The sequence below is a fragment of the Chiloscyllium punctatum genome, chromosome 30 (assembly GCF_047496795.1).
Source record: "Chiloscyllium punctatum isolate Juve2018m chromosome 30, sChiPun1.3, whole genome shotgun sequence".
Classification (NCBI taxonomy): domain Eukaryota; kingdom Metazoa; phylum Chordata; class Chondrichthyes; order Orectolobiformes; family Hemiscylliidae; genus Chiloscyllium; species Chiloscyllium punctatum.
Window position 1 is genome coordinate 45,084,939 of NC_092768.1, and position 25,905 is coordinate 45,110,843.

The window sequence follows — 25,905 nt, forward strand, 5'->3', positions numbered from 1 at the left end:
TGGGAGTTTTAATTCAGATAAATGCAAGATGCTGCATTTTGGAAAAGCAAATCGTAGCAGAACTTATACACTTAATGGTAAGGTCTTATGAAGTGTTGCTGAACAAAGAGACCTTGGAGTGCAGATTCAAAGTTCCTTGAAAGTGGAGTCGCAGGTAGATAGAATAGTGAAGAAGGTGTTTGGTATGCTTTCCTTTATTGGTCAGAGTATTGAGTACAGGAGTTGGGAGGTCATGTTGCATTTGTAAAGGACATTGGTCAGGCCACTTTTGGAATATTGCGTGCAATTCTGGTCGTCTTCCTGTCAGAAGGATGTTGTGAAACTTGAAAGGTTGAGAAAAGATTTACAAGGATGTTGCCAGGTTTGGAGAATTTGAGCAGTGGGGAGAGGTTGAATTGGCTAGGGCTGTTTCGCTGGAGCATCGGCAGCTGAGGGGTGACCTTGTAGAGGTTTATAAAATTGTGAGGGGCATAGATAGGGAAAATACTTTGTCTATTTATCCTAGGGTGGGGGGAGTCTAGAATTAGAGGACATAGGTTTAGGGTGAGAGGGGAATGATATAAAAGAGACCTAAGGGGCAACATTTTCACACAGAGTGGTGCGTGTGTGGAATGAGCTGCCAGAAGAAGTGGTAGAGGCTGGTACAATTATAGCATTTAAAAGGCATCTGGATGGGGATATGAACAGGAAGGGTTTGGAGAGATATGGGGCTGGGTACTGATAAATGGGACTAGATTAGGTTGGGATATCTGGTCGGCATGGACAAATTGGACCAAAGGATCTGTTTCCGTGCTGTGACCCTGTGACTTGACTGATAGCTTGGCAAGTGTGTAGGGAATATCTGAAAAAATGTTCGACTATTGTTTGATATTAAATGTGTTTCTATACGATGTTCTATGTCAACATCTCTGCTCTTCAGCAAATTGTCTGATGCATAGTGACTTTGCCATGGGTCATGTTGGCGATGCTGCAACATTATGTCGACTCTGAGTTTATTGTTTAAAATGCAATGTGCTTTTACACAGATTTCTAGATGTTTTGCCATTTGACATTGTAACATGGTGTGGACTTTTGAGTTTACCGTTTAAACTGAGATGTTTTTACACAAGCTGTTGTATGTTAGTATCTCTACTTCTCGGTTATCTGTTTTGCTATATGTATTGCGTCTGTGAGTTTGTGAATTCTTGAATATAGGAAAATATAACCAGGAAAAAATATCTTTAATATAAAACCAGGGGATTCAGAATCTCCTCACTTCAGAGACTGACTGAGCTGGCTGTCCACAGCAGTGCAAGGTCCACATGTAAATAAAGGGATGATGGGATACCGACCTCTGTGCGCCTACTTTATAATTGACCCATCAAAAATCCATTGCTATACTGTAGTTTCCAGTCCCTATGTGATGAAGATAGTGTGTTCTGGTTGACCTGTCACCAATACCAGGGACTTCAGGACTCTCTAAATTAACTGCCAACTTCTGCCTGACAACAGATGATGATAGGCCCCGTCTGTCGATGATTGGTCTAGTCAATAAGCGACCGCTCATCCCAATTCTGATTGGTCCATAGAGCAGGGAAAACTAATACTCTCCGCTGATTGGTCTATATTCACCAGGTAACAGATGCGGAACGTTACTTCCCAGGCTGATTGGTCTCCGCCCGCGGTGTTTCTGTTCTTGATTGGCCACCCTTTGCACGTACCACGGCTCTGATTGCCTTGTTTCCCCCCTGGTTATTGAACATTTCTGATTGGTTCCTATCCTTCCGCCTCCAGCACTGATTGGATGTTTTATCTTTAATTCTAATTGGTCAGTGATTGTTGAAGTCCAGGCCCTCTGTCTATCCACAGTTCTGATTGGTCAGGATGTTTATATAAAGTTCTTTCCGGGTAGTTCTGGGCTCCAGTCTCTGTCTGAGAATGGGTCTGTGTCGAGTGTCTGATCGCCGCTCCCTCTGGATCCCGATCCCCCTCCTCATCGGGACATTTATCCTCCTCAATGGAGGGAGAGACAGCGGAGCTGGTGAGTGATCCCCGGAGAGGGGCTGACCTCTGCACTGCCCGGGTCAGAGGGAGAGCAGCTTCGGGGTTAGTGGGGATCGAGTGGATCCTGGCTATAACCGGGGGGTGTGGGGGCAGGTCCCGGGGCATCGTCGCCGGAGGAGCTTCCTCACACCCTTTCTCAGACACGGTCTGGGTCCGTATCCCTGTGCTCACTTTCTGGCCACCTCCCCTTGACTCGTCAGTCAACCGGACCCTCAATTAGAAAATTATATAATATTTACACAAGGTGGTTAGCAACGCCTTCTGCTATACTTTGTGTTTCTATCTCTGCCTGACACGGTTCACATTTTGGGTGGCGTGCAATGAAATGGTTTGCTCCCTCATCTCCTGATGCATTGTCACATATACGTTTTTAAACCCATCCTGGATTGAATATCATGTGCAATTCTGGTCTCCTTTCTATCGGAAAGATGTTGTGAAACTTGAAAGGGTTCAGAAAAGATTTACAAGGATGTTGCCAGGGTTGGAGGATTTGAGCTACAGGGAGAGGCTGAACAGGTTGGGGCTGTTTTCCCTGGAGCGTCGGAGGCTGAGGGGTGACCTTTATAGAGGTCACTAGAGTGCATAGGTTTAGGGTGAGACGGGAAAGATATTAAGAGACAACTTTTTCACAGAGGGTGGTACGTGTATGGAATGAGCTGCCAGAGGATGTGGTGGAGGCTGGTACAATTGCAACATTTAAGAGGCATTTGGATGGGTATATGAATAGGAAGGGCTTGGAGGGATATGGGCTGGGTGTTGGCAGGTGCAACTTGATTGTGTTGGGATACATGTTCGGCATGGATACATGTTCGGCATACATGTTGAACCGACGGATCTGTTTCCATGCTGTAGATCTCCATGACTCTATATAGTGGTTGCTGGCTTCAATTATTGAAGTGTTAATTGGACTGATGAGAAAGGTGGCTGTTTACATGTAAACATGGGCTTACATGGAATATTAAAGCTTCTTTAAAGACTGGTCATATCTCCTTCAATTCAGTTTTAAGTATTCAGCCTGGTATGATCGGAGGTAATATCATGAGACACGGGGGTTTTCTCTTCTCAGTAGAAACTGTCTGCTATTGAATCTTGAAGGAGGGTGTTAGTTTACTAATGTGCTGGAAATCTGAATTTAAAAAATGATTAAAATGTGCTGGAAAAGCTCAGCTGAAATGAAAGCATTTATTGAACGAAATGGATAATGTTCCAGGTTAATTACTTTTTAAAAATGTAAAATGTTTCAAGCAGTGATAAAAGTCTAGACAGGAAGGTGTGCAAGGTACAATGATAAAGGGAAGATGTGATGGAAAACAACTTAAATGACAATTTGCCCAATAGGTTGGAAAAAGGGAGGCAGAAGACCGGAAACTCTTATCCAGTTAGCCTAACATTTGTCATAGGATGAAGGGATGCTTAACTGAGGTTACAAGAGTTCTTTAAGTTGTGGTGTGGTCAGGAAAAACCAATGTGATTTTGCAAAAGAAATTGTTAGTAATCCTATAGTTTTGATGCATTGATATCCACGGTAATCAGAATTGATACGTGTGGTGTACAGCATTTCCAAAGGTATTTGAGATGCCACAAAGTTTGCTGTACAAGATAGTTTAGGAATAACATTAGCATCAATAAAAATTGATGAGCTAACCAGAAGTAGAGTAGGAATAATTCTGGTCTCTTCCTATTGGAAAGACGTTGTGAAACTTGAAAGGGTTCAGAAAAGATTTACAAGGATGTTGCCAGGGTTGGAGGTTTTGAGCTATAGGGAGAGGCTGAACAGGCTGGGACTGTTTTCCCTGGAGCGTCAGATGCTGAGGGGTGACCTCAAGAAGTTTATAAAATCATGAGGGACATGAGTAGCATAAATGGATCTTTTCGCTGGGGTGGTGGAGCCCAGCTCTAGAGGGCATAGGTCTAGGATGAGAGAAAAGATCCTAAAGAGCAACTCTTTCACACAGAGGGTGGTGTGTGTATGGCATAAGCTGCCAGAGGAAATGCTGCAAGTGCAATTACAGCATTTAAAGGGCATCTAAGTGGGTATATGAATAGATTGAAAGATATGGGCCGGGTGCTGGGAATGGGGCTAGATTAGGTTAGGATATCTGTTCAGCATGTACAACTTTGACTGAAGGGTCTGTTTCTGTGCTGTATCTCTGACTCTAAATGGCAAGCTGTCTCTGTAGAATACCCCAGGGACGTGATGAGAATCTCGATTATCTACCATTTAAGCTGGATGAGTGGACTTTATGTAGTGAAATTTAATGAAACCAAGTTAAGAGGCGAGTATGCAAAGGAGTTAAGTGAATGGTTAAAATTTGATAGGTGGAGGATTATGTGGATAAATGTGAACACTCCCATTTTGGCTGGAATAATAGATAATTTAAATGGGGAGAGATTTCACAGAACCTGTGGTAGAGAGGAATCTAGGTGTGTTGAGCATAAATGAAAGTTGAACTGGAAGCAGTGATTCAAAAGGCAAAAGGAACGTTATCGCTTACTGCAAGGAGAATAGTAATTAACTTGTGTGGTAATTGTACAGGATTTTGCTGAGATTACGTCTGGAGTAGTGTATAGTTTTGGTCTCTTGGGCATAACTGATTCCGAAACCGTTCAGAAAAGGTTTAGTTGACTGATTCCTGGGGTCAAGGACTTCCCTTGGGAGGCAAGGCTGAACCGTTAGCTCCATGTTGATGTTTAGAAAAATTAAGTGACCTTATTGGAACAAAAAAATGAAGGGACATGATACTAGGAAATGTCGGGGGAATGTTCCCTTTTATGGGGAGAGCTCAGTAAATAGTTTTAAAAGAGGAAGTCTCCTTTTTAAGACTTGACATATGAGGGTCATCAGAATGTGGAACTTTCATCCCAGCAGCTAGTGGAGGTTGGATTTATTCAAGGCAATCTCTCTGAAGCTTATCAAAAAATCCAAGGAGTCAAGAGTTAAGTAAGTAGGGCTGAGACCACACAAGATCAACTATAATCTTATTGAATAGAACAATAGACTTAAAGGGATGAATAGCCTAATATTGTTCTGATGATTGTACGTTGGTATTCTGGGTAATCCAAGGTGGAGGACAGAAAAAAAACTGTGGCTGTAAGAGGTGTTCCTTTTTGAGATCTTTTGGTGTTGGAGGTGATTTTGTTGAATTCCAGAAGCAACAATTAATGTTTCATATGTTGTTGCATTGTTTTGGAGTTTGGAGAAAAAAGTTTAAACAATGGCACTTTTAAAAGGAGAAAAGGCAGACAAAGAAAGCAAGCACGTGGTCAGAAGGGAGGCAGACAGAAACCTGCTAACTGATATAGCAGTGAATCTGCACAGTTACTGTCTTTGCTGTTTGAGTTCGTGTATCTCTAGAAAAAATTAACAAACAGCAAAAGTCACAGCTGACCCTGGAGGAACCAGCACAGGAACAGATATGTTCATAATTTTTAAAGTGTAACCTTGCTGAGAGTCTGCAGTATTGAATAGAGCCGTTCGTTCGTTCGTTCTTTCGTTCTTTCGTTTTAATTGAAATATCGCTTGCAATTCCGGTCTCCTTTCTATCAGAAGGATGTTGTGAAACTTGAAAAGTTCCAAAAAGATTTAAAAGGACGATGCCAGGGTTTGAGCTATAGGGAGAGACTGAATGGCTGTGGCTGTTTTCCCTGGAGCATCAGAGGCCGAGGGTTCCAGAGATTATAAAATAATGAGGGGCATGGGTAGGATAAATATACAAGTCTTTTCCCTGGGGGTGGGGAAGCTCAAAATTAGGTGGTATAGGTTTAGGGTGAGGTGAAAGATATAAAAGGGACCTAAGGGACAAATTTTTCACGTAGAGGGTGGTGTATATGGAATGAGCTGCCAGAGGAAGTAATGGGTCTGGCACAATTCCAACATTAGAGCTGAAAATGTGTTGCTGGAAAAGCGCAGCAGGTCAGGCAGCATCCAAGGAACAGGAGAATCGACATTTCGGGCATCCTCATTCCTGAAGAAGGGCTTATGCCCGAAACTTCGATTCTCCTGTTCCTTGGATGCTGCCTGACCTGCGCTTTTCCAGCAACACATTTTCAGCTCTGATCTCCAACATCTGCAGTCCTCGCTTTCTCCACAATTCCAACATTAATAAGGTTTATGAATAGGAAGGGTTGAAGAGATATGGGCAAGTGCTGGCAAATGGGACTAGATTAGGTTGGGATATCGGGGTTGCATGGATGAGTTGGACCAAAGGGTTGGTTTCTGTGCTGTACATCTGACACTGAGTACGTAGTAATCAGGCAAGTAAATAAACAAAAGATGTGTTGGTGTGAATAAGAATGCAGAAGCATTACAAACAACTGCTATCAACAAATGAGAGCAGTGGTTTTTCAGTTTTTGAATCAACTCTGGAAGCTCTAAAGTGTTTAATGGAAGGTTCATGGTTCCTCAAACTACTTCCTGTCTGGTGTATGTCCCCACCTAAGGACAGTGAAGCATTATGATGAGCACTGCAACTTTTATTTTATACTGTTGATATTGAGTAAAAGATACTTTTTTTTGGTTAATATTGGATATACTCACACAGGTTTGGTTGGTAATAATGAACCATAATTTTGACATTAATCTGATGTTCATGTGACTTAATTCCCCTAGTTTTCATGGAATGATTGCTTAGTGATATTGTCTCTATTCAAAATATTTTGAAGTTGAAACCAAATTACGAAGGCTGTTATGGCACACTGGTAAAGTCTCTACCTGAGCCAGGAGATGTGGGGTTAGGCTCACCTGCTGTAGTAGTGTGTAATAAAATATTTGAACAGGTTGGTTTGAAAATATTTCTAGACTGAGGAACTCCTGCAGGTATGTCCATGGACTGTGATGACTGACCTTAAACAATCTTGAATTGTGGGGCTCTTGTTGTGCAGTGGTAGATCCCTGCCTTTGGGGTGTGGAGAGGGGATGTCTTGCACTAGTGGTCATGTCCTTATCTATAAACCAGAAGGCCTGGGTTCAAGTTCCACTTGCCAGGGAGATGCAATTATGCCTGAATAAGTTGACTTAATTTGATATTTAAAATGATAGTAACTGCCCAAAGTATCTCACCCCAGTGGGCATTCAGAGGGCTAGGGAAATGTGCTGTTATCATCCCCTCCAGCTTGTTTTCATACCTTACATTGTGATTACTGTGGATGGTACTGATCTTTAATACAAATGCCCAGCAGGCTTCTCTCCTTTACCCATGGGTTCAGCATAACTGCTGTATAACTTTGGTCATTATCTAACCTGATTGGACTACAGCAATTGCCAGTGATTCTTGCTCTCCTAGTCTGTGCTACTCTAGGACGAAGCAGTGAAGTAAAATCAATATTATTGACCATTGCCATAAGCCAATTTTTCCTGCGTTTAAATTGAAGAATTCAGTCAAGGACCTGTTTGTAAGATTGAGAGCATAGTCAGATATGGGCAGGAGAACCTGTCATCTGAACACCTTCCCATCTCTTCTCCCTCCCGTTTCCTACCCTAAGTTAATTTTGCTCAATGAGCAGTCTCTTGCTTCCTTGACTATATTCCTCTTAAAAGGACACCTGTCCATGTCAACATTCTCTGAAGCTACTGTGATATTTTAATAGTTCTCTTTTCTATCAGTCACCCGTTAAAGCATCCTACTTTGATTACAAGCTACTGCAGGATCTCCAATCTGCCCTTCCCTATTTGCATATCAGTTCTCTTGGTTTCCTCAAGTGTTTAGATTTGGTCTTCCCCTTATTGTACAAGACAAAACCTGAAAGTTTACTGACACTAGAAGATGAGTTGCATTCATCAGGGTATAATGGATTTCTCTTTGCACGAACTAAGCATACCTTAAGAACGAGGAGCAGGACTAGGCCATCTGGCCCATTGAGCCTGTTTTGCCATTCAATAAGATCATGGCTGATCTCTTCATGGGCATAGCTCCACGACCTGCACTTTCACCAAATCCTTAATTCCTTTATTGTTAAAAAAACTTAGGTTTAAAAATGTTTACTGAAGTTGCGTCAACTACTTCACTGGGCAAGAAATTCTATAGATCTACAACTCTCTGGGTGAAGAGGTTCCTTCTACATTCAGTCCTAAATCTCTCCATCTAATCTTGAGGCTATGCCCTCTTGTCCTTGTTTCACCTGCACCAGTGGAAACATCCTCTCTACTTCTACCTTGTACCAACATGAGCCCTTTGAGCGTGTTCAGTAAGATCATAACTGATCTGATTGCAATTTCAACTCCATATTTCTGCACATCCCTGTTGATTATTCATCTCCTCAGTAATCAAGAACCTATCTACTTCTGCCTTTAATATTTAAATATTCTGCATCCACAGCCTTTTGAGGAAGGGAATTCCAAAGACATTCAACCCTCAGACAAATGTGTACCTCATCTGTCTTAAATGGGTAACACCTTTATTTTTATTCTGCAATCTTTCTTCTAGATTCTCCCACAAGGAGCATCATTTCCACATCTACCCAGTCATGTCCTCTCAGGATCTTGTGTTACAGTTGTTACCTCTGATTTTTTTCTAAACTCCAGAGGATGCAGGCCTGGCCTATCAGCCTTTCCTCATAAAGTAATCTGCTCATTCCAGACAATAATCTTGTAAACCTTCCCTGAACTGCTTGCATCACATCAAGATTCTTCCATAAGTAGTGACCAGTACTGTGCAAAGTACTCCAGATGTGGTTTCCCCAATGCCCTGTATACCTGAAGCATAACCTCCCTACTCTTGCATTTAATTCCCCTCTCAATAGAACATAACATTCTATTAGCTTTCTTGATTACTCATTTTGATTCATAGAATCCCTACAGTGTGGAAATGGGCCATTTGGCCCAATAAGTCCACACCAACCCTCTGAAGAGTATCCTATCTGGACCCATTCCCTCTAACTAATGTACCTAACCTACACATCCCTGAACACTGGGCAATTTAGCATAGCCAATTCACCCTAATCTGCACATCTTTGGACTGTGGGAGGAAACCCATGCAGACATGGAGAGAATATGCAAACTCCACAGTCACCTGAGGCTGGAGTCAAACCTGGCTTCCTGATGCTGTAAGGCAGCAGTGCTAATCCTGTGATCCATGCAGGTAGATACCCAGATCTCTCTGCATCTCAGAACTGCAATTCTCTCAATTTAAATAATATGCCTTTTAAAAACTTTTTTTTGTCAAATTGACTGTTTCACTTTCCCACATTATGCTCCATTTGCCAGATCTTTGCCCACCTAAACTGTCTATATCCCTTTGTAGGCTCCGTATGTACTCTACACAACTCACTTTCCTACCTATTTTTGTATTATCAGCAAATTTAGCTGCATACCCTGGTCCCTTCATCCAAATCATCGATCTAATGTTGAGGTGAGGCCCCAGCTCTGACCTCTGTGGCACACCTCTTGTGACATCTTGCCAGGCTGAAAAATGACCCCTTTTTCCTACTGTCTGGTTCCTGTTAACTAGCTAATCTTCATCAAGATCAATGTCATCCCAACACCATGAGTTTCTATTTTTCTTCAAAACCTTTGCGACATCTTATCAAAAATTCTGGAAATTGAAGTATATTTACTGGTTTCCCCTGATCTACTTCAATGAACTCCAATAAATTAGTGGAGTAAAATACTATTAGTTAATATATTACCAGAAATTTTAATATCAGTAACATCTACTTGGCAATCTGTCAGGTCATGTATCTCTGATGTAACTAGCTAGTGAGTGTTATGTTACATACACTTTTTTTTCATTTAAAGACAGTAGGAGTATACTTTAGGCAGGAAGTCAGGAGGGCAAAAAGGGGACATGAGATAGCTTTGGCAAATGGGGTTAAGGTGAATCCAAAGGGTTTTTACAAATACATTAAGGACAAAAGGGTAACTTGGCAGAGAATAGCGCCCCTCAAAGATCAGCAAGGTGGTCTTTATTTGGAGCTGTAGGAGACAGGGGAGATATTAAACAAGTATTTTGCATCAGTGTTTACTGTGGAGAAGGACATGGAAGATATACAATGTGGGGAAATAGATGGTGACATCTTGGAAAAATGTCCATATTACAGAGGAGGTGGTGCTGGATGTTGTGAAATGCCTAAAGGTGGATAAATCTCCAGGACCTGATCAGGTGTACCCTAGAACTCCGAAGCTCGGGAAGTGATTGCCATCATTATTGTATCATCAATAGTCACAGGTGAGGTGCCGGAAGACTGGAGGTTGGCTAATGTGGCACCATTATTTATTTAAGAAAGGTGGAAAGGACAAGCCAGGGAACTATAGACCAGTGAGCCTGATGTTGGTGGTGGGCAAGTTGTTGGAGGGAATCCTGAAGGACAAGTTGTACATGTATTTGGAAAGGCAAGGACTGATTAGGGATAGTCAACATGGCTTCGTGTGTGGGAAATCATGTCTCACAAACTTGATTTGAGTTTTTTTTAAGTCAGAGGATTGAGGGTAGAGCAGTAGATGTGATCTATGTGGACTTCAGTAAGGCTTTCAACAAGGTTTCCCATGGGAGACCGGATAGCAAGGTTAGATCTTATGGAATACAGGGAGAACTAGTCATTTTAGATACAGAACTGGCTCAAACGTAGAAGACAGAGGATGATGTAGGGTTGCTTTTCAGACTGGAGGCCTGTGATCAGTGGAGTGCCACAAGGATCAGTGCTGAGTCCTCTACTTTTCTTCATTTTAAATAAATGATCTGGATGTGAACATACGAGTTATAGTTAGTAAGTTTGCAGATGACCAAAAGTGGAGGTGTAGTGAACAGAAGATGATCTTAGATTACAATGGGATCTTGATCAGATGGGCCAATGGGCTGAGGAATGGCAGATGGAGTTTAATTCAGATAAATGCGAGGTGCTGCATTTTGGGAAAGCAAATCTTAGCAGGATGTACACACTTAATGGTAAGGTCCTCGGGAGTGCTGCTGAACAAAGAGACCTTGGAGTGCAGGTTCATAGCTCCTTGAAAGTGGAGTCGCAGGTAGATAGGATAATGAAGGTGTTTGGTATGCTTTCCTTTATTGGACAGAGTATTGAGTACAGGAGTTGGGAGGTCATGTTGCGGCTGTACATTAGAAGGATGTTGTGAAACTGAGAGTTCAGAAAAGATTTTCAAGAATGTTGCCAGGGTTGGAGGATTTGAGCTATAGGGAAAGGCTGAATAGGCTGGGGCTGTTTTTCCCTGGAGTGTTGGAGGCTGAGGGGTGATGTTAGAGGTTTATAAAATCATGAAGGGTGTGGATAGGTAAATAGACAAGGTATTTTCTCTGGGGTGAGGGAGTCCAGAACTAGAGGGCATAGGTTTAGGGTGAGAGGGGAAAGATATGAAAGAGACAGGAGGGGCAACTTTTCATGCAGAGGGTGGTATGTGTATGGAATGAGCTGCCAGAGGAAGTCTGGAGGTTGGTACAATTGCAGCATTTAATAGGCATCTGGAGTGCTGGCAAATGGGACTAGATTAGTTTAGGGTATCTGGTCTGCATGGAGGAGTTGGACTGAGGGGTCTGTTTCTGTCTGCACCTGTGACTAAGACTGGACGTCCTTCCCTACATGTTAGTATCTGTACCAATACCAAAAAAGGGTTTTTGGTAGTGTATGCCTTGTGGTAACAACCAACCAGTTGTAGGACGCAGATGCATGGAAAGAGTTCTGAAAAACCCACAGCTGATATTTTTTTTTCTGACCTTTCCATCTTATGATACATGGTTGACCAGTGTTGCTCCCTAATACCCCCCCTCAGCTGTCCTGAGGAGACTGTCCTCCTTTACATTCTACAGTGTGAGTTGATCATAGATAAATAATCTCCCAACCACTGGTCTCTAATCACCTCCAATTCTCCACCAATTTATTGTTCACCTTTTATAGTTGATGTATGGGACCAGCTTCCTAATGGGGAGTTAAACGCCCCGGGGGGTCGGGAAAGTGCAGATCTTCCTGAGTGTTCTCAACCCTGACACTTTCAATGTATCTCCTGCCTCTTGTGGGTCACATTTCCGAGGATTGAGAGAGATTCCGGTCTGTGCCGCAGTTTGGAAGCGGGTTCAGGGATAGGGGGGCTGTCTGGGGGCTATCCCCTCCCCGGGTCTGGGTGGGGGTGGTCAGGGTGTAACCCCCGGACAGAGGGTACAGTCTCACACCGAGTGCTGTCGGCTCGGAGCCGCACTAACTCCGTCTGTCTCTCTCTCTCTCTCAGAGGCTCACACCTATAGCCACGTTCAAGGCTGTGAGTTTAACAGCTCCGGGAGCTGGACCTTCTTCGCCCAGTACATCTATGATCAACAGCTGATCGTGTATTTCGACTTTAACCAGAAGAAGTTCATCGCGGTGAAGGACTGGGCGAAGTCTAATGCGGACAGATGGACTAAAGAGAGCGGGGAGGCCCTGTACCAAGAAGCGCTCGGTGTATGTCCGAATAACATCGGTATCGACGAGAGAGAGGTGCTGTCCCGGAAAGGTGAGAGACCCCGGGGGGGGAGGGATCCCGGGGGGCACGGGGAGATCCCAGCCCCGCTCCCCCCACCCCGGGGGGGCACGGGGAGATCCCAGCCCCGCCCCCTCCCCCCACCCCGGGGGGGCACGGGGAGATCCCAGCCCCGCTCCCCCCACCCCGGGGGGCACGGGGAGATCCCAGCCCCGCCCCCTCCCTCCACCCCGGGGGGCACGGGGAGATCCCAGCCCTGCCCCCTAACGTGCTGTGTGTCTGAGGGGAGAGCCTTCCCCAGGGTCAGTATCAGCACCAGCCCCAGGACTGGGCAACACCGCACCACATTGGAAATGTGGTCCCAGACTCTGTCTGAGTTAGAGACCATCAGCCCAGACTATCCCTGTTACAGGGATCTGTAAAACTCACTCCCTCTCTCTCGATCAGCCGTCTACAGCCTCAGATTGTGTGTATACTGGTTCTTCAAATGAGCATCATTACCTCGTGTCAATCTCTTGGCCTTCCCCATATCCCTACACAGTATGTATACCCATTTCCTTCATGAACACCTTCATTCAACCTGCCTCCACCACATTTTCTCGCAGTGCATCCCATACCCTCTATGCAAAAGTATGTGTTCTCATCACCCTTGTTGCTTTCTCAATCCCTTTAAACTCTACCCTGTAATTCTAGTAGTCCTTACATTTTAAGTGTGCCAAAACTAAGGTAAGTGCCATCACTATCAGCCTGAGTTTCCCACTCTGCATTGCCTGGCTGCAGATATCTGGCCAATGCACTACTTTGGACAGGACATAGCTGGGCAATATTCTGCGTGTGTTATTATAGGCTGTACTGGAATAACTTTATTGACTGTCATTTCTCAGTACCTCAAATTCTTGGCCAAAAAACCTGTAGTGTCCAAAAATCTGGACCAAGCACTCAAATGTACCATACATTTGAAACATTTGTGGCTAAGTGCTGCATTGCCCTGGTGTCACTCCAGACCAGTTAACCACTTCACTACTTAATGTGTACTCCAGATGACCCATGACCCTACCAGATGTGCAGCTTAGACAATGTATCTGAAATGTCTGAAGTCTGGCACAGCCTCAGCCTGAAGGTGTTGGATGTGAGGTCCCATACCTTTTAATGCTGTTTCCTTGCTCCTCTTTTATTTTCTATTTATCACTTCTAGTCACGAGATGCTGTGGTTTTTATACAGGAAGTCCCCGGGTTACAAACACCCGACTTACGAACTGACCTCTGGCTTCTCATTTTTAAAACACAGGTTTTAAAAAATTAGAGTTAAATACAACGTTTCGTCCTAACGAACATGAGGACTAATTAGCCTGTATTTGTTCTGACTTAATCACAGATTTGGCTTATGAACAGTGAAGAAAAGGAACTTGTTTGTAACCAGGGGCCTTCCTGTATATTTTAATCAACCTAATTTTCTAATCATCACATCCACCTGCTCCAGAGGTGTCACAGCAGAGTTGAACTTGCTCCTGGTTTAAGAGTAGGGATACTACCACTGCCTCAAGAGCCTATCTGTTAATTTTGTATGTAGTTGTTTTTCTACTTTCGTGATCAGATTAGATTCCCTGTTATGGTTTTTTAGACAAATAGAGCTCTTTCCCCCTTTGGGTGTATAAACTGTCTTGATATCTCAGTTAACACTTCCAACTGGTTCTAAATGACACTTAATATTATTCAATTTATAGTGAGTGCACTCCATGTCATTTCATTGAAGCCACACTGGCATAAAGCTAGGACCTTGTTAGTTTCCTATTTCTCTCAGTCAAATGCAATGTTGCACTTTGCTGATCACATTATTCATGTTCTGTGATGTATCTACTGGACCAGGAGCCCCAGGTTCAAGTCCCACCTGTATTGCAGGTGTGTGTAATAGCATCTCTGAATAGGTTGATTTAATTAAATAGGTTAAAAATTAAATGTGACTTATTGCTCATTACTAAGTGTAATGATGCCTGAGACTGATTAAATGATTTTCGGCTCAAAATACCTGTTAATCAGCCATTCCTCTGTACATGGTGTGATTGCTTGGACCTTGCTCAGCTTGTTTTACAAACTACTGTAGTTAATATCCAACACTGCCCCTTCTCATTGCTTGAGCTGTCACCTAGTCTGACTTGCTGTACACACCTGGGCTTCTGAACAGTTTAGGAGCTACAGTATTGAGATGGAACTAAATCCTACTATGGGTCAGGAGAGGATATTTTGGCGGTTTTAAAGAACTGGTGTTCTGTTCCAGTTTCACAATTTAAAAGACTCATCCTAACCCTGGTCACCTGAATGTAGGTCAGGGCCTGGAGATATGGATCTAATTGGAGTTATTCAGGAATTGGACACCCAGTAATGAAGATGGGGGAAGACTCCAATGCAAATGGAAAAATTTGAACTTGTTCTCTGCCCTTGTTGTATTATGAAACTTTTCTTTCTGTTCCAGTTGAACCAACAGTCACTATCCGACCTAAAGCCTCTCAGCATTCTGCACAGTCAGCTTTGCTCTCGTGTCATGTCACTGGATTTTACCCCCCTGAGATTGATGTCACGTGGCTGAAAAATGGAGCACCAATTCCTGATGCTGTCATCAACACTGTCCTGTTATCAGATGGTGATTGGACCTATCAGGTGGAGGATCTCCTCCAGTACCAGCCAGTGTCTGGGGATAAATACACCTGTCGTGTGGAACACAGCAGCCTGAGGGGGTCCAGGAGTGTGGATTGGGGTAAGACAAATCTACATACTGCTCAGAACAAAAACAAAACATTGAAAGTACTCATCTGTGGGGGAGAGGAACAGTATCATAGTTTCAGTTTAATCTATCAATAATTACAAATGACAGAATTTTGAGTCACTATATCACATTCTGTTCCTGGGAGACTGTCCTTAACTGCTGACCAGATTTTTTCCATTCTAAGTTGTTTTGTATTTATCCTTTTCTGTATCACCCATTCTCCAATGGTTTTCAGTATGAATCCTTGACTACAATTTATGTACACTCCTTTGTTGGGTCCCTTATGTTCTATTCATTTTATTTTTTTGTTTCTAGCCACTTTCTCGCTGCTTATTCAAAGTGATTCACATATTTTAATGCATAATCTAATGCATTTAAAAAAATCCAACCATTCTCTCATTTTGTTCCTAAAATCAATGTTTCTGTACTAACTTTTTTCCTGCTTTGGGGAATAAAGCTGATCATGGTGATTAAAGCTGAGTCTCAACTCGCTGGCCTGATCTCCTTTGCAGGCCTGAATGATGAATAAGGAGAAGTTGAGATTTAGCAAGCTGAAAGGAATTAAGAATTGAATCCTGAATTCCAATCTCTTTATACAATTGGTTCCTTAGGGAAAAAAAATCTGGAGCACTTCCCAAATTTTTTCTGCTTTATAGACTTTAGTGCACTTTTTTTTTCTCCTATAATTAATGTAATGGTGGTTTTATCTTTGTTCTCTTAACCATGCTGATCGTCTGAAACTTGTGTCCACCTTCAGGTCTTGCCTTCTGTCTGTGTTATCATATGCTTTAAAAATACTGTAACCTGGTGTTTCCTTCTGTTCATGCTGTTACAGCAGTTATGATACAATTAAAGTTCTAGCAGTGACCACTGCAATACATGATGCTCCTTAACTTTTTATTTTATTCTTGCTCTTTTAATCAGTTCATGTATCCAGATAAATCTTTATCATTTAATCTAAATTGTTTTATTTTCCCTACACCTCCAATGTCTACTTTTTTTGTCTTTTCTCCATTTATCTTCATTCCTATCCAAATATCATGATAGCACCATCTTCCCCAAAACCAGTGCCAATTTCCCATAAAGTTGAAAGTTTAGTCATGTTGTGATCTTTTGTCTTTATCCATAAATCTAAAGATTATTAACCTCTTGCTAAACTCCATTCACATCTTGGTCCTTTCCTATCTTAATGGACATGACTATACTTAATTAGGTTTTGCTCATGTCCATGAATCTTCCTTTGGAGTCACTTTCAATGTAATAGGAATACAGGCTATTATCTTGAAAACCACTTGCAATAATATAGGGAAATACTGCTGAAACTCTAGTACAGTCTCACTTCCTACTTTTCCATTTTTCTCCAAACACTGCAGTATCCCTCAAAAAATTGGCAGTCTCTAAGCTACCCCTCCTATGCTTCCGTGTGATTCCAGAACACACAATGGAAGAATGGAAAGGAGTGTGAGTTAAATGGCAGATTGATGAAATGTCATGGCAGTGGGATTTTCCTGTCCTGATACAGAAACAAATCATTTGGGAGGCAAATGGATGTCCATTTCAAGTGAAATGGAATATGATGTAGGGAAGTTTACTGCGCTTGTTCAGGACATTGGTAGAACTACATCTGGAATACGGCATTCAGTTTATCCTAATCTTCCTATGAGGGTGAAGGGCAAAGTTGACAGAATAGGGAACCCTGGATGACGAGAGATAGAGGCTTTGACCAGAAAGAGAGGAGGCATGGCTCAGGTGCAGGCAGCTGGGATCAAGGGAATCCCTGGAGGTAGGAAATCAGGAGGTTGAAAGGGGGGCATGAGATTGCCTTGGCTAAGATGATTAGGGTGAATCCAAAGAGGTTCTTTTAAGTACCTGTATATTAAAGGAAAAATAATCTCTAGAGAGAATAGAGCTTGTCAAGGACTAAAGTGGACATGTGTAGAACTGCAGGAGATGGATGAGGAGGTCCTCAATGAATATCTCTCCTCATTACCATGGACAAAGGCATGAAGACTTGAGAACTTGGGGAAGTTAGTGGTGATACCTTAGTGGACAGTCCATATCACAGTAGAGGAGGTGTTGGATGAATTAGAATGTATGAAGGTGGATAAATCTCCTGGTCCTGACCAGGTACATCCAGGAACACTGCAAGAGGCTAGAGAAAAAAAATTGCAGGGACCCTGGCTGATATTTTTGCATCATCGTTAACCATGGGTGAGGTCTGGGAGACTGGAGGGTAGGGAATGTTGTGCCCTTCTTGAATAAGGGTTGTAAAGAAAAAGCTGGGCACTATAGACCAGTAAGCTTAACATCTGAGAGTTAGGTAAGTTTACTTGAAGATTCTGAGATAAGATGTACATGCATTTGGAAAGACAGGGTTTGATTAGGAGTAGTCAGAATGGCTTTGAGTGGGAATTAATGCCTCAGATTTGTTACTGTTATGAATTAACCAGGAAGATTGAGTGCAGAGCAAGAGACACTATAGATTTCAGTAAGACCTTTTGATAAGGTTTCATATGGTAGGCTGCTCTAGAAGGTTAGATCGCATAGAATCCAGGGGGAGCAGGGGAGTTGGATACACAATTGGCTTGATTTATAAAGCAGAGTAATAGTGGAAGGATGCTTGTCAAACTGGAGGCCTGTCTCTACTAGAGTGCCTCAGGTTGGTGCTGAGTCTATTGCTGTTATCTTTATTAATAATCTGAATATGTAAGTTTGCAGATAACCTTGACTGCCTATTTTACTGTTATCAGAAATTGCAGCAAGACCTTGATCAGCTGGGGAAGTGGGTCAAGAAATGGCAAAAGGAGTTTAACATGGATAAGTGTGAGGTCTTGCATTTAAGGCAAAGAAAAGAGTTTCATGGTGAATGGTAGGGCCTTAAGGAGTGTAGTGGAACAGAGGGAGCTTGGAGTTCAGGTGCAGAGTTCTCTGAAAGTGGAGTCACGGGTAGACAGGGCAGTGAAGAAATTTTTTGGCACTTTGTCAGTCAGGGCATTAAGTATAGAAGTTGAGAAGTTGTGTTGCTGTAATATGGGACATTGGTGAGGCTGCAGTAGGAGTATTGTTCTGTTTTGGGTCACCTTGCTTTCGGAAGTTAATAATCACACAACACGTTATAATCTAACCAGTTTATTTGGAAGCACTAGCTTTCAGAGCACTCTGAAGGTTAGTGCTTCCAAATAAACCTGTTGGACTATAATATGGTGGTGTGATTTTTAATTTTGTACACTCCAATCCAACACCAGCACCTCCAAACCATTCTATAGGAAGAATGTTAAATTGGAAAGAGTGCAGAAGAAACTTACAAGGATGTTCACAAGACTCTGTGATCTAAGTTATCGGGAGTGGTTGGGACAAGGTAGGACTTTTCTCTTTCGAGCGTATGAGACCAAAGGGGAATCTTACGGAAGTGTATAAGATCATGAGGCATGGATAGGGTGATTTTTTTTTTTTTCCCCAGGGTTGGGAATTGAGAACTAGAGGGCATCAGTTTAAATTTAGAGGGGAAAAAGTAAAAGGGAACCTGAGAGGCAGCATTTTGTACCAGAGGGTGGTACACATATGGAATGAGCTGCCAGTGGACGTGGTTTAGGTGGGTACATTAACAACATTTAAAAGGCATTTGGACAAATACATGGATAAGAAAGGTTTAGAAGGATATGGACCAAGTGCAGGATACAGGGGTTAGGATGGGTGGACATTTTTGGTTGGCATGGACCAAAGGGCCTGTCTCCATGCTGAAGGACTCTAACAGTGAGGTACATGATTGTGTTGGCAGCTATTCAGAAGGTTCTCTCTCCTTTCCTTGGATAAAAGGCTGATCTTAAAGTCTGTACAGGTTGGACCTTAACTCATTAATGTTTAGAAGATCTTGGGATTGCATAGGATAGATGCTGGGAGGATTCCTTTTGTAGGAGAGACTAGAATTAGGGGATTGCAGTTTAAAAACCTGATTTCCCTTTTCAAGGCCAAGTTGAGGAGAATTCTTTTGTTAGTGGTTAGATTGTGAAATTCCTTTCCATAAAGTAGTAGAAGCTGTCATTGAATTTAATCAGACAGTTACACTATTGAGATTGTGGGACCAGGGTGGGGACAGTGCAGTTCAGCTGCAATCTGATCAACCATGACCGTTGCAAATGGTAAAGTAGGCTTGAAGGGCCAAATGGCCTACTCGGCTCCTAAATCATGTTCCTATTTCCTTTGAACAAGGACCTAAACCAGAAGGTAGCTCCCTGATGTGATTGTCAATATGAAGCTTATGACACCATCTGTTTTGACTTGAACAGAAGTCCGGAGTATTCCTGAATCGGCACATCCCAAGATTGCTGTCGGAGCCCTGTTCTTTGTGATTGGACTGATCATCTTGCTGGCTGGAGTGATAATGAGACTGAAGAATGCTAAAGGTGAGCTTCTAGGTGACACTCCTACCCTGGGGCCATGGGGCTGGAGGTGTTCCCCCTGGGCTGTCTAAGCTGTGTTCATATTACACTGGACAGAAAATACAAGCTGGCTGGGACCATCCAAATGATAGTCTCCTGAGCTGATGACCTTGGTTTATTCATCAAATTGAGTTATTACCAACTTTCATTGCACTGACAGCCAAGCCAGCTGAATGCCAATGTAAGAAAAAAACTGCCCATGACTAGAAACATTTAGCTGCATAGTAGTGTAGAAGGCATGGAACAGGGAATTTCTTCAAAGAGGAAGAGGTCAATAAATCCTGCTCTATATCATTGGAATATCTGAAATTTCCAAATTATCCTTCAAGAGCTGAAGTGTAAAGATTAGATTGATATTAGTTTGCAGTGTAACCAGACAGTGAAAGGCTTATAATGAATACTGAAATCTTGTAACTGAGATTCTGACAGCATCTCCAATTGGGAATGAAGAACAATAAAACATTGAGCTGCCAAAATGCAAGAGTAACAGAAGTGAGACTTGAACTCATAACCATCCTGATTGGAGACAGACTAACCTAATTTCCTTTCTCTTCCAGCTATTCTGGACTCCAGCAATCATGGTCCACGTAAGTATACCAGCTATTTTGGATGTGGTGAAAGGAGGAATACTTTCAAACAAGGTGCCAGTTCTGACCAATAGCTGCATTCCGGTGTAATTCTAGCTGTGAAAGCTGTCAATGTGAATTAGGAACAGGCATAGGCTATTAAACGCTTAATCCAACTCCGCCACAACCTTATTCAATGGCAACCTGATGATGGCCACAATACTGCATTCCTGCCTACTCCCAGACAGGTACATCCTGGGTTAGACTGTAAAACCTCCTCCAGAAATCATATTGAGGCTGCCCCCCAAACCCACTTCACATCAGATTTTGCTGGCTGCAGTGTAACTTGAACCCTCCCTAGAGGTGAAACAGTGCCCAAACCACCCCTCCTGTCTGTAATGACAGAGCAATGAAACAGGTAATCTCTGGACACTATGGGGATTCTTTGTCAAACCTGAACCACCCTGGGAACCTAACCTGTCTCAGACTGATCTGTTAGCTGTATGAGTAGGAGCATTCCTGTCATGAGATCTGTCTAGGTTTTCCTTCTACCACATGTGACTCCTGATTCCATCTTTATTGTCAGCCTTGTATTTTTAGTTTATTCAGGGATATGGGTTTTGCAGGCTGCTTACTGATTACCCTGGAGAAGATGGTGGGTGGCTGCAGTTGAATTGATACAGTTCCTTTGGTGTAGGAACACCATGTTAAGGAGGGAACTCCAGATATTTGACCCAGCAACAGTGAAAGAAGAATGGTGATGTTTGAGTCAGTGATTACTGTGACTTTTGGAAATCTCTGGAATTGTAAGCTACTATCCATTACACAACTGTAAAGGTCTACTGTCAATGTAATGCACAGTTCCAGAGACCGTGGGGATAAAGTCAGGCCATTCAGCCCATCAAATCTGCTCCACTATTTGATTGTGGATGATTTGCTTCTCAATGCCATCGTCCTACCTTCACCCTGTAACCCCTGATCCCCTTACCAATCAGAACCTAGCTATCCCTGTCTTAAATACACCAATGATTCGGCTTCCACAGCCACCTGCAGCAATGAGTTCCACAGACTAATCATCCTTGGCACTGCTCTCTGTCAGACGTTTGCACGTTGCCTGTGCTCTTCAGTAATTTCTAGTTGCTGTGCACACGAAAGTGGGTCCTGTGCTTTCTAACTTGAACTCTCTATTCCAGGTTTGATGAGTACAGCTGCAAGTTAACTGTGGATGTGACCTGAGAGAGTGAAGTGACATAGTGGATTAAACAGTTCTAAAATGCTTTGAAATTTCCAATGTGACCACAGCTCACCATATATACTGCTTCACCTAGACTTTTGATTGTGGTTAATGTCATGCAATGTATGAGACTTGTACACTGTAACTTTTCTAATCATGTTAAAATGACGTGTAAAACAGATGTCTAATGTCACACACTGTGATTAACCCCCTCTGCACACCATCCCCACCCTGACCGGTGAGATACTGGGGTCAGTGCTTGGATGTAGGTAGGCTCTCTAACTTTTCTGTTCATACAGCCTTGTTGTAAATGTTCTGAAATCTCCTTTATTTACTTGAAAAATGATCTATTTTGTACCTAAACCATTTTAACGAAACAATTGATTTTAATATCTTTTACATGGACTTTATCAAACTGATTACATCTGTTATATTGAAACTAAAGACCATTTGTACTTGGGTTTGCTGCTGTTTGTCCTTTACTGTCACTCAGCACTCAATGAAAAGCTTCAACTACTGACTAATAAACTTTGGGGCTGTAAATCAGGCTCTGTATTTTCCTATCAAACCAAAATGTGCAAAAAGCAGGCTTTCTGTATTGAATTTTGGTGGACTGAGTCCAGTTTGTGGAATGTGCCCTTCATGTGGATTTACCCATGGTAAAGCTGAGCTATCCCAGGGTGGAGAGACTGTCAGCCACTGACTCTGTGCAATGCAGGTCCAAACACGTGAAGCAATATTGATCACTTGCCTGTGTGTGTAACCTTGACTAATTTAACATCACTTACCAAACTGCTTCCTTAATTTGGGCCAAGTATGGATTCGGTACAAATCCACAGCAGCTGGACAGAAGGAGTATCTCCTGTGGGAAAGGGCTTTAGCGTCTTCGTTTTGTATTGCAATCATTAACCCCTGCAATTAAGATACAGTTGCCCAAATTCCAGCTCTTTTAATACCATTTCATTACAAGCACAAATCAAGGCATCGCAGTCAAAAGTAAGAAATCCTGTGCAGAGTGAAACATCATTTAAATAATGATGCCTCTGCCTCAAACTAACCAGAGGGCTGTCTGCTCAGACTGGCGCCAGCAATATACCAGAACAACCTGTTATCCAAACAAGATCTCAAGGTTCTGATGCTTGGGTAATCTGTTATCTGAGCATTCAATTATCTAAACCGAATACTTCCCACCCATGTCATTCAGATAATTGAGGTTGCCCTGTCAGTTAAAATAACCATTCCTATTTGTTTTCAGTACCTGCATACATGAATTAAATGTTTCTAACTCCAGTTAATTTCAGGTGAAGAAACTTCCATTGGAAGAGCACTCAATAAAAATCTTGTTCCAGCCTGTATGACTAAGAAGTTACTGAATAACACTTCAAGTAACATGTCCATCTCTCCGTAAATATAACCAGGATGCTTATTGTAGTCAGACATTCTATAACATTGGCCTACAATTTTCTACATGCACACTGGCAGCACAGTTCTAATTCAATGTCACTCCTCTGTCCCTTGCTATCAAATCCATGGATGAACAGAAATCTCTTCCAATTAAACACTGACAGTACTGAATCCATGGTCTTTGAATTGCACTTCTATCTCTATTCTCTTTTCTGGAAGAACCTTTTTTAGTACAAAGATGCTTGTATTATTAAAATTGAACCACATGACTTTTTTTCTTTTCCACCCCCCCCCCAAAATTTCTGATGGCTTGCTTCGATCTTTATCTCTGACTCTGACCCCCTCGTCAATCACCAGCTTTTAGTTGGTCACTGCTTTAGCTGAGCTGGTCTGAGTTCAAGTTGCCTCCTTTTAAAGCTATGTCTCTGTTTTACTCCTTAAACCTACTTTGACTTGATGGCTGGTCAAATATGTAGCTAGGGAGATTTTTGAAGATTAAATACAAAAAGTTGCATTGACTTTATGATCATTCCATTTTTCTTCCCCCAACCTCATGCAGTTTGATTTTTAGAGTTCTTATCTCTCTCCAAAGCCTCTTCCCAATGTCCTGCAACATCCTCCAGCTGTATGCCCTAGTTGTTTACCTTTTCTTAGGATTGGGTTCCATCAAGGACTGGCTGCGTTCTCCCTGCCGCCTCAATTCTTTATGATTTATTCTAACTGGATCTACCCCCTTGATAAATTAGCTTAGTGGCAATAGCCCAGTACTGGTCCTATCAATCTATTGGATAAAGGAACTAACTGCATTGTAGTGACACTTGCTGACAATGCAAAGATGATGGGATACAAATAGCCTACAAAGGAATACAGAGATTCAGTGAGTGAGCCATCAGCTGGCTGATGGAGTACAATGAGGGGTCTGCTTTGACAAGGAGAATGGAAAGGCAGGATAGTGTTAGAGCAAGATTACCAGGATTCCCATGTGTTAGAGTTCTGTACTGAGTCAAAAAGAACAGGTAGTGGCTAATTAGGAAGGTGTACACTGATGGCCTTTAATTGCAAAGAGGATGGGATGTAATTATAAGGGTGTCTTGATACAATTGTACAAGATAATGGTGAGACTACACCTAGTCTTAATGGGGTATGAACTCTTTTTGTTTGAAGCAGTTGTCCTTTGAGGAAAGTTTGAGCAGATTAGATCTGTATTCTGGAGTTTAGAAGAGCTGTTGCTTTTTGTAATTCTCTCTGAGGCAGCAATGGGGTGGGGTCATTTGAACCTGCCCCAAAAGAGAACTGTGAGAAAAGTGGAGTTAAAGCCACAATCTGATTGTACATGGTCATACTGAATGGTAGAGCAGATTGCAAATAGCCCTTTCCTGCTCTTAATTGTCTTTGAGTTTCACCCTTGGTCTGGGTGCTCAGCATAGTCTGTTGTCAGACACATATGTCTGCAGGTAAGCTCTCTATAGAGGTAAGAAATAGGAGAACAAGAATGCGTTATTGGAAAGTGCCAGAAATAAGGGACAGGAACAGAAGTTGTTGGGAAGGTTCCTCAGGACAGCTATATTTTGGATGAACTGCGATGTTGAGGGTGGAGGATGATAGAGCAGTGAAGTACTCAAATCTGATGAAAGCATAGATGAGGGTTTCAGTGGCAGATGAGCTAAGTATTGTTAGTTAGATGCAGTCATGACTTGGACAGTGATACCACCATTATGCATGGGGACACCTCCCACCTTGTACGTGGCACGTACTTATTTGACTCCGCCAACGTTGTCTATCTCCTATGCTGCAGGCAAGGATGCCCTGAAGCATGGTACATTGGTGAGACCGAGCAGAGGCTACAGCAACAGATGAATGGACACCACACAACAATCAACAGACAGAAGTGTTCCCTCCCAGTTGGAGAACGCATCAGCAGTCTGGGTCATTCAAACTCTGACCTTCGGGTGACCATCCTCCAAGGCAGACTTTGGGACAGGCAACAATGAAAAGGGTCAGAGCAGAGGCTGATAGCCACGTTTGTTACCCATGGGGATGGTCTCAACTGGGACTTTGGGTTCATGCCATATTACAGGTGACCTAACTGCACTACACATACAGATACTCCTGCAGACATACACTTTGACAGACACCTACACACACTCCCACAGACACACACACACACACACACACTCCCACACACACACTCCCACAGACACCCACACACACTCCCACAGACACACACACACACTCCCACAGACACACACACACTCCTACAGATCCATAACTCTCATAGACCCTCTTCTCATACACAAGTTCTCTCACATATATACTCCCACACTCACATGTGCACATGCACCCTCTCACAGACTTAAACCCCTTTACACTCTCACACACACACACATGCATACATACACATATAAGTTTTTGGGGTGAATTTGTACTTGCGGAATTAATTTTAGTTTGCTGTATTTTTAGATGAGAATCAGTCTGACCATTGTGGCATAGACTGTCTCACACAGTGCACCTCGCACCTTCAATGCATTATCTGGATCAACATGACACCAATTGTTAAAGTTCACTTGGGAATGTAACTTTTTAAAAAAAGTTTTTTGATTTACATATGAAAGAACTGAAACCAACCTGTTCATTCTAAAAGGTGAGAAACTTAACAAACAATCCAGGTCTTTTTCAATATATAATTTCAGTTACATCACACTGTAATCTTTTGCTATAAATTCTGTGTCTTACAATCTTATTCTCCACTACCACCTGATGAAGGAGGATCACTCCGAAAGCTAGTGCTTCCAAATAAACCTGCTGGACTATAACCTGGTGTTGTGTGATTTTTAACTTAGTTAGATGCAGCCAGTCTTTATAAATCTCATTCTCTCCATTATTTTGTGTTTCTTATCACTATCAGGCTTCTTAAAAGGCTTTATAACCGAAGGAGCAGTTTTGAAATGTGTCACTTACGGTGTAGGAAACCCTGAAACCAATTTGCACTTGGCAAGCTCCCACAAATAGCAATGTGAGCATGACCTGATAGTGCTTTGTTTCATCTTGATGGAGAGATAAAT

At 42.5% G+C, this 25,905-nt stretch overlaps 1 protein-coding gene across 1 annotated transcript; it reads left to right on the forward strand.

Annotated features, from left to right (window-relative positions):
* Positions 1-1,885: 1,885 nt before the first annotated feature.
* Positions 1,886-21,982, forward strand: LOC140455483 (SLA class II histocompatibility antigen, DQ haplotype C beta chain-like). The gene is made up of 6 exons (XM_072550418.1): positions 1,886-2,020; positions 12,212-12,472; positions 14,910-15,191; positions 19,487-19,603; positions 20,197-20,226; positions 21,399-21,982. The coding sequence occupies exons 1-6, from the start codon at positions 1,918-1,920 to the stop codon at positions 21,422-21,424; spliced, it is 819 nt and encodes a 272-aa protein (XP_072406519.1). The 5' UTR covers positions 1,886-1,917; the 3' UTR covers positions 21,425-21,982.
* Positions 21,983-25,905: the final 3,923 nt, after the last annotated feature.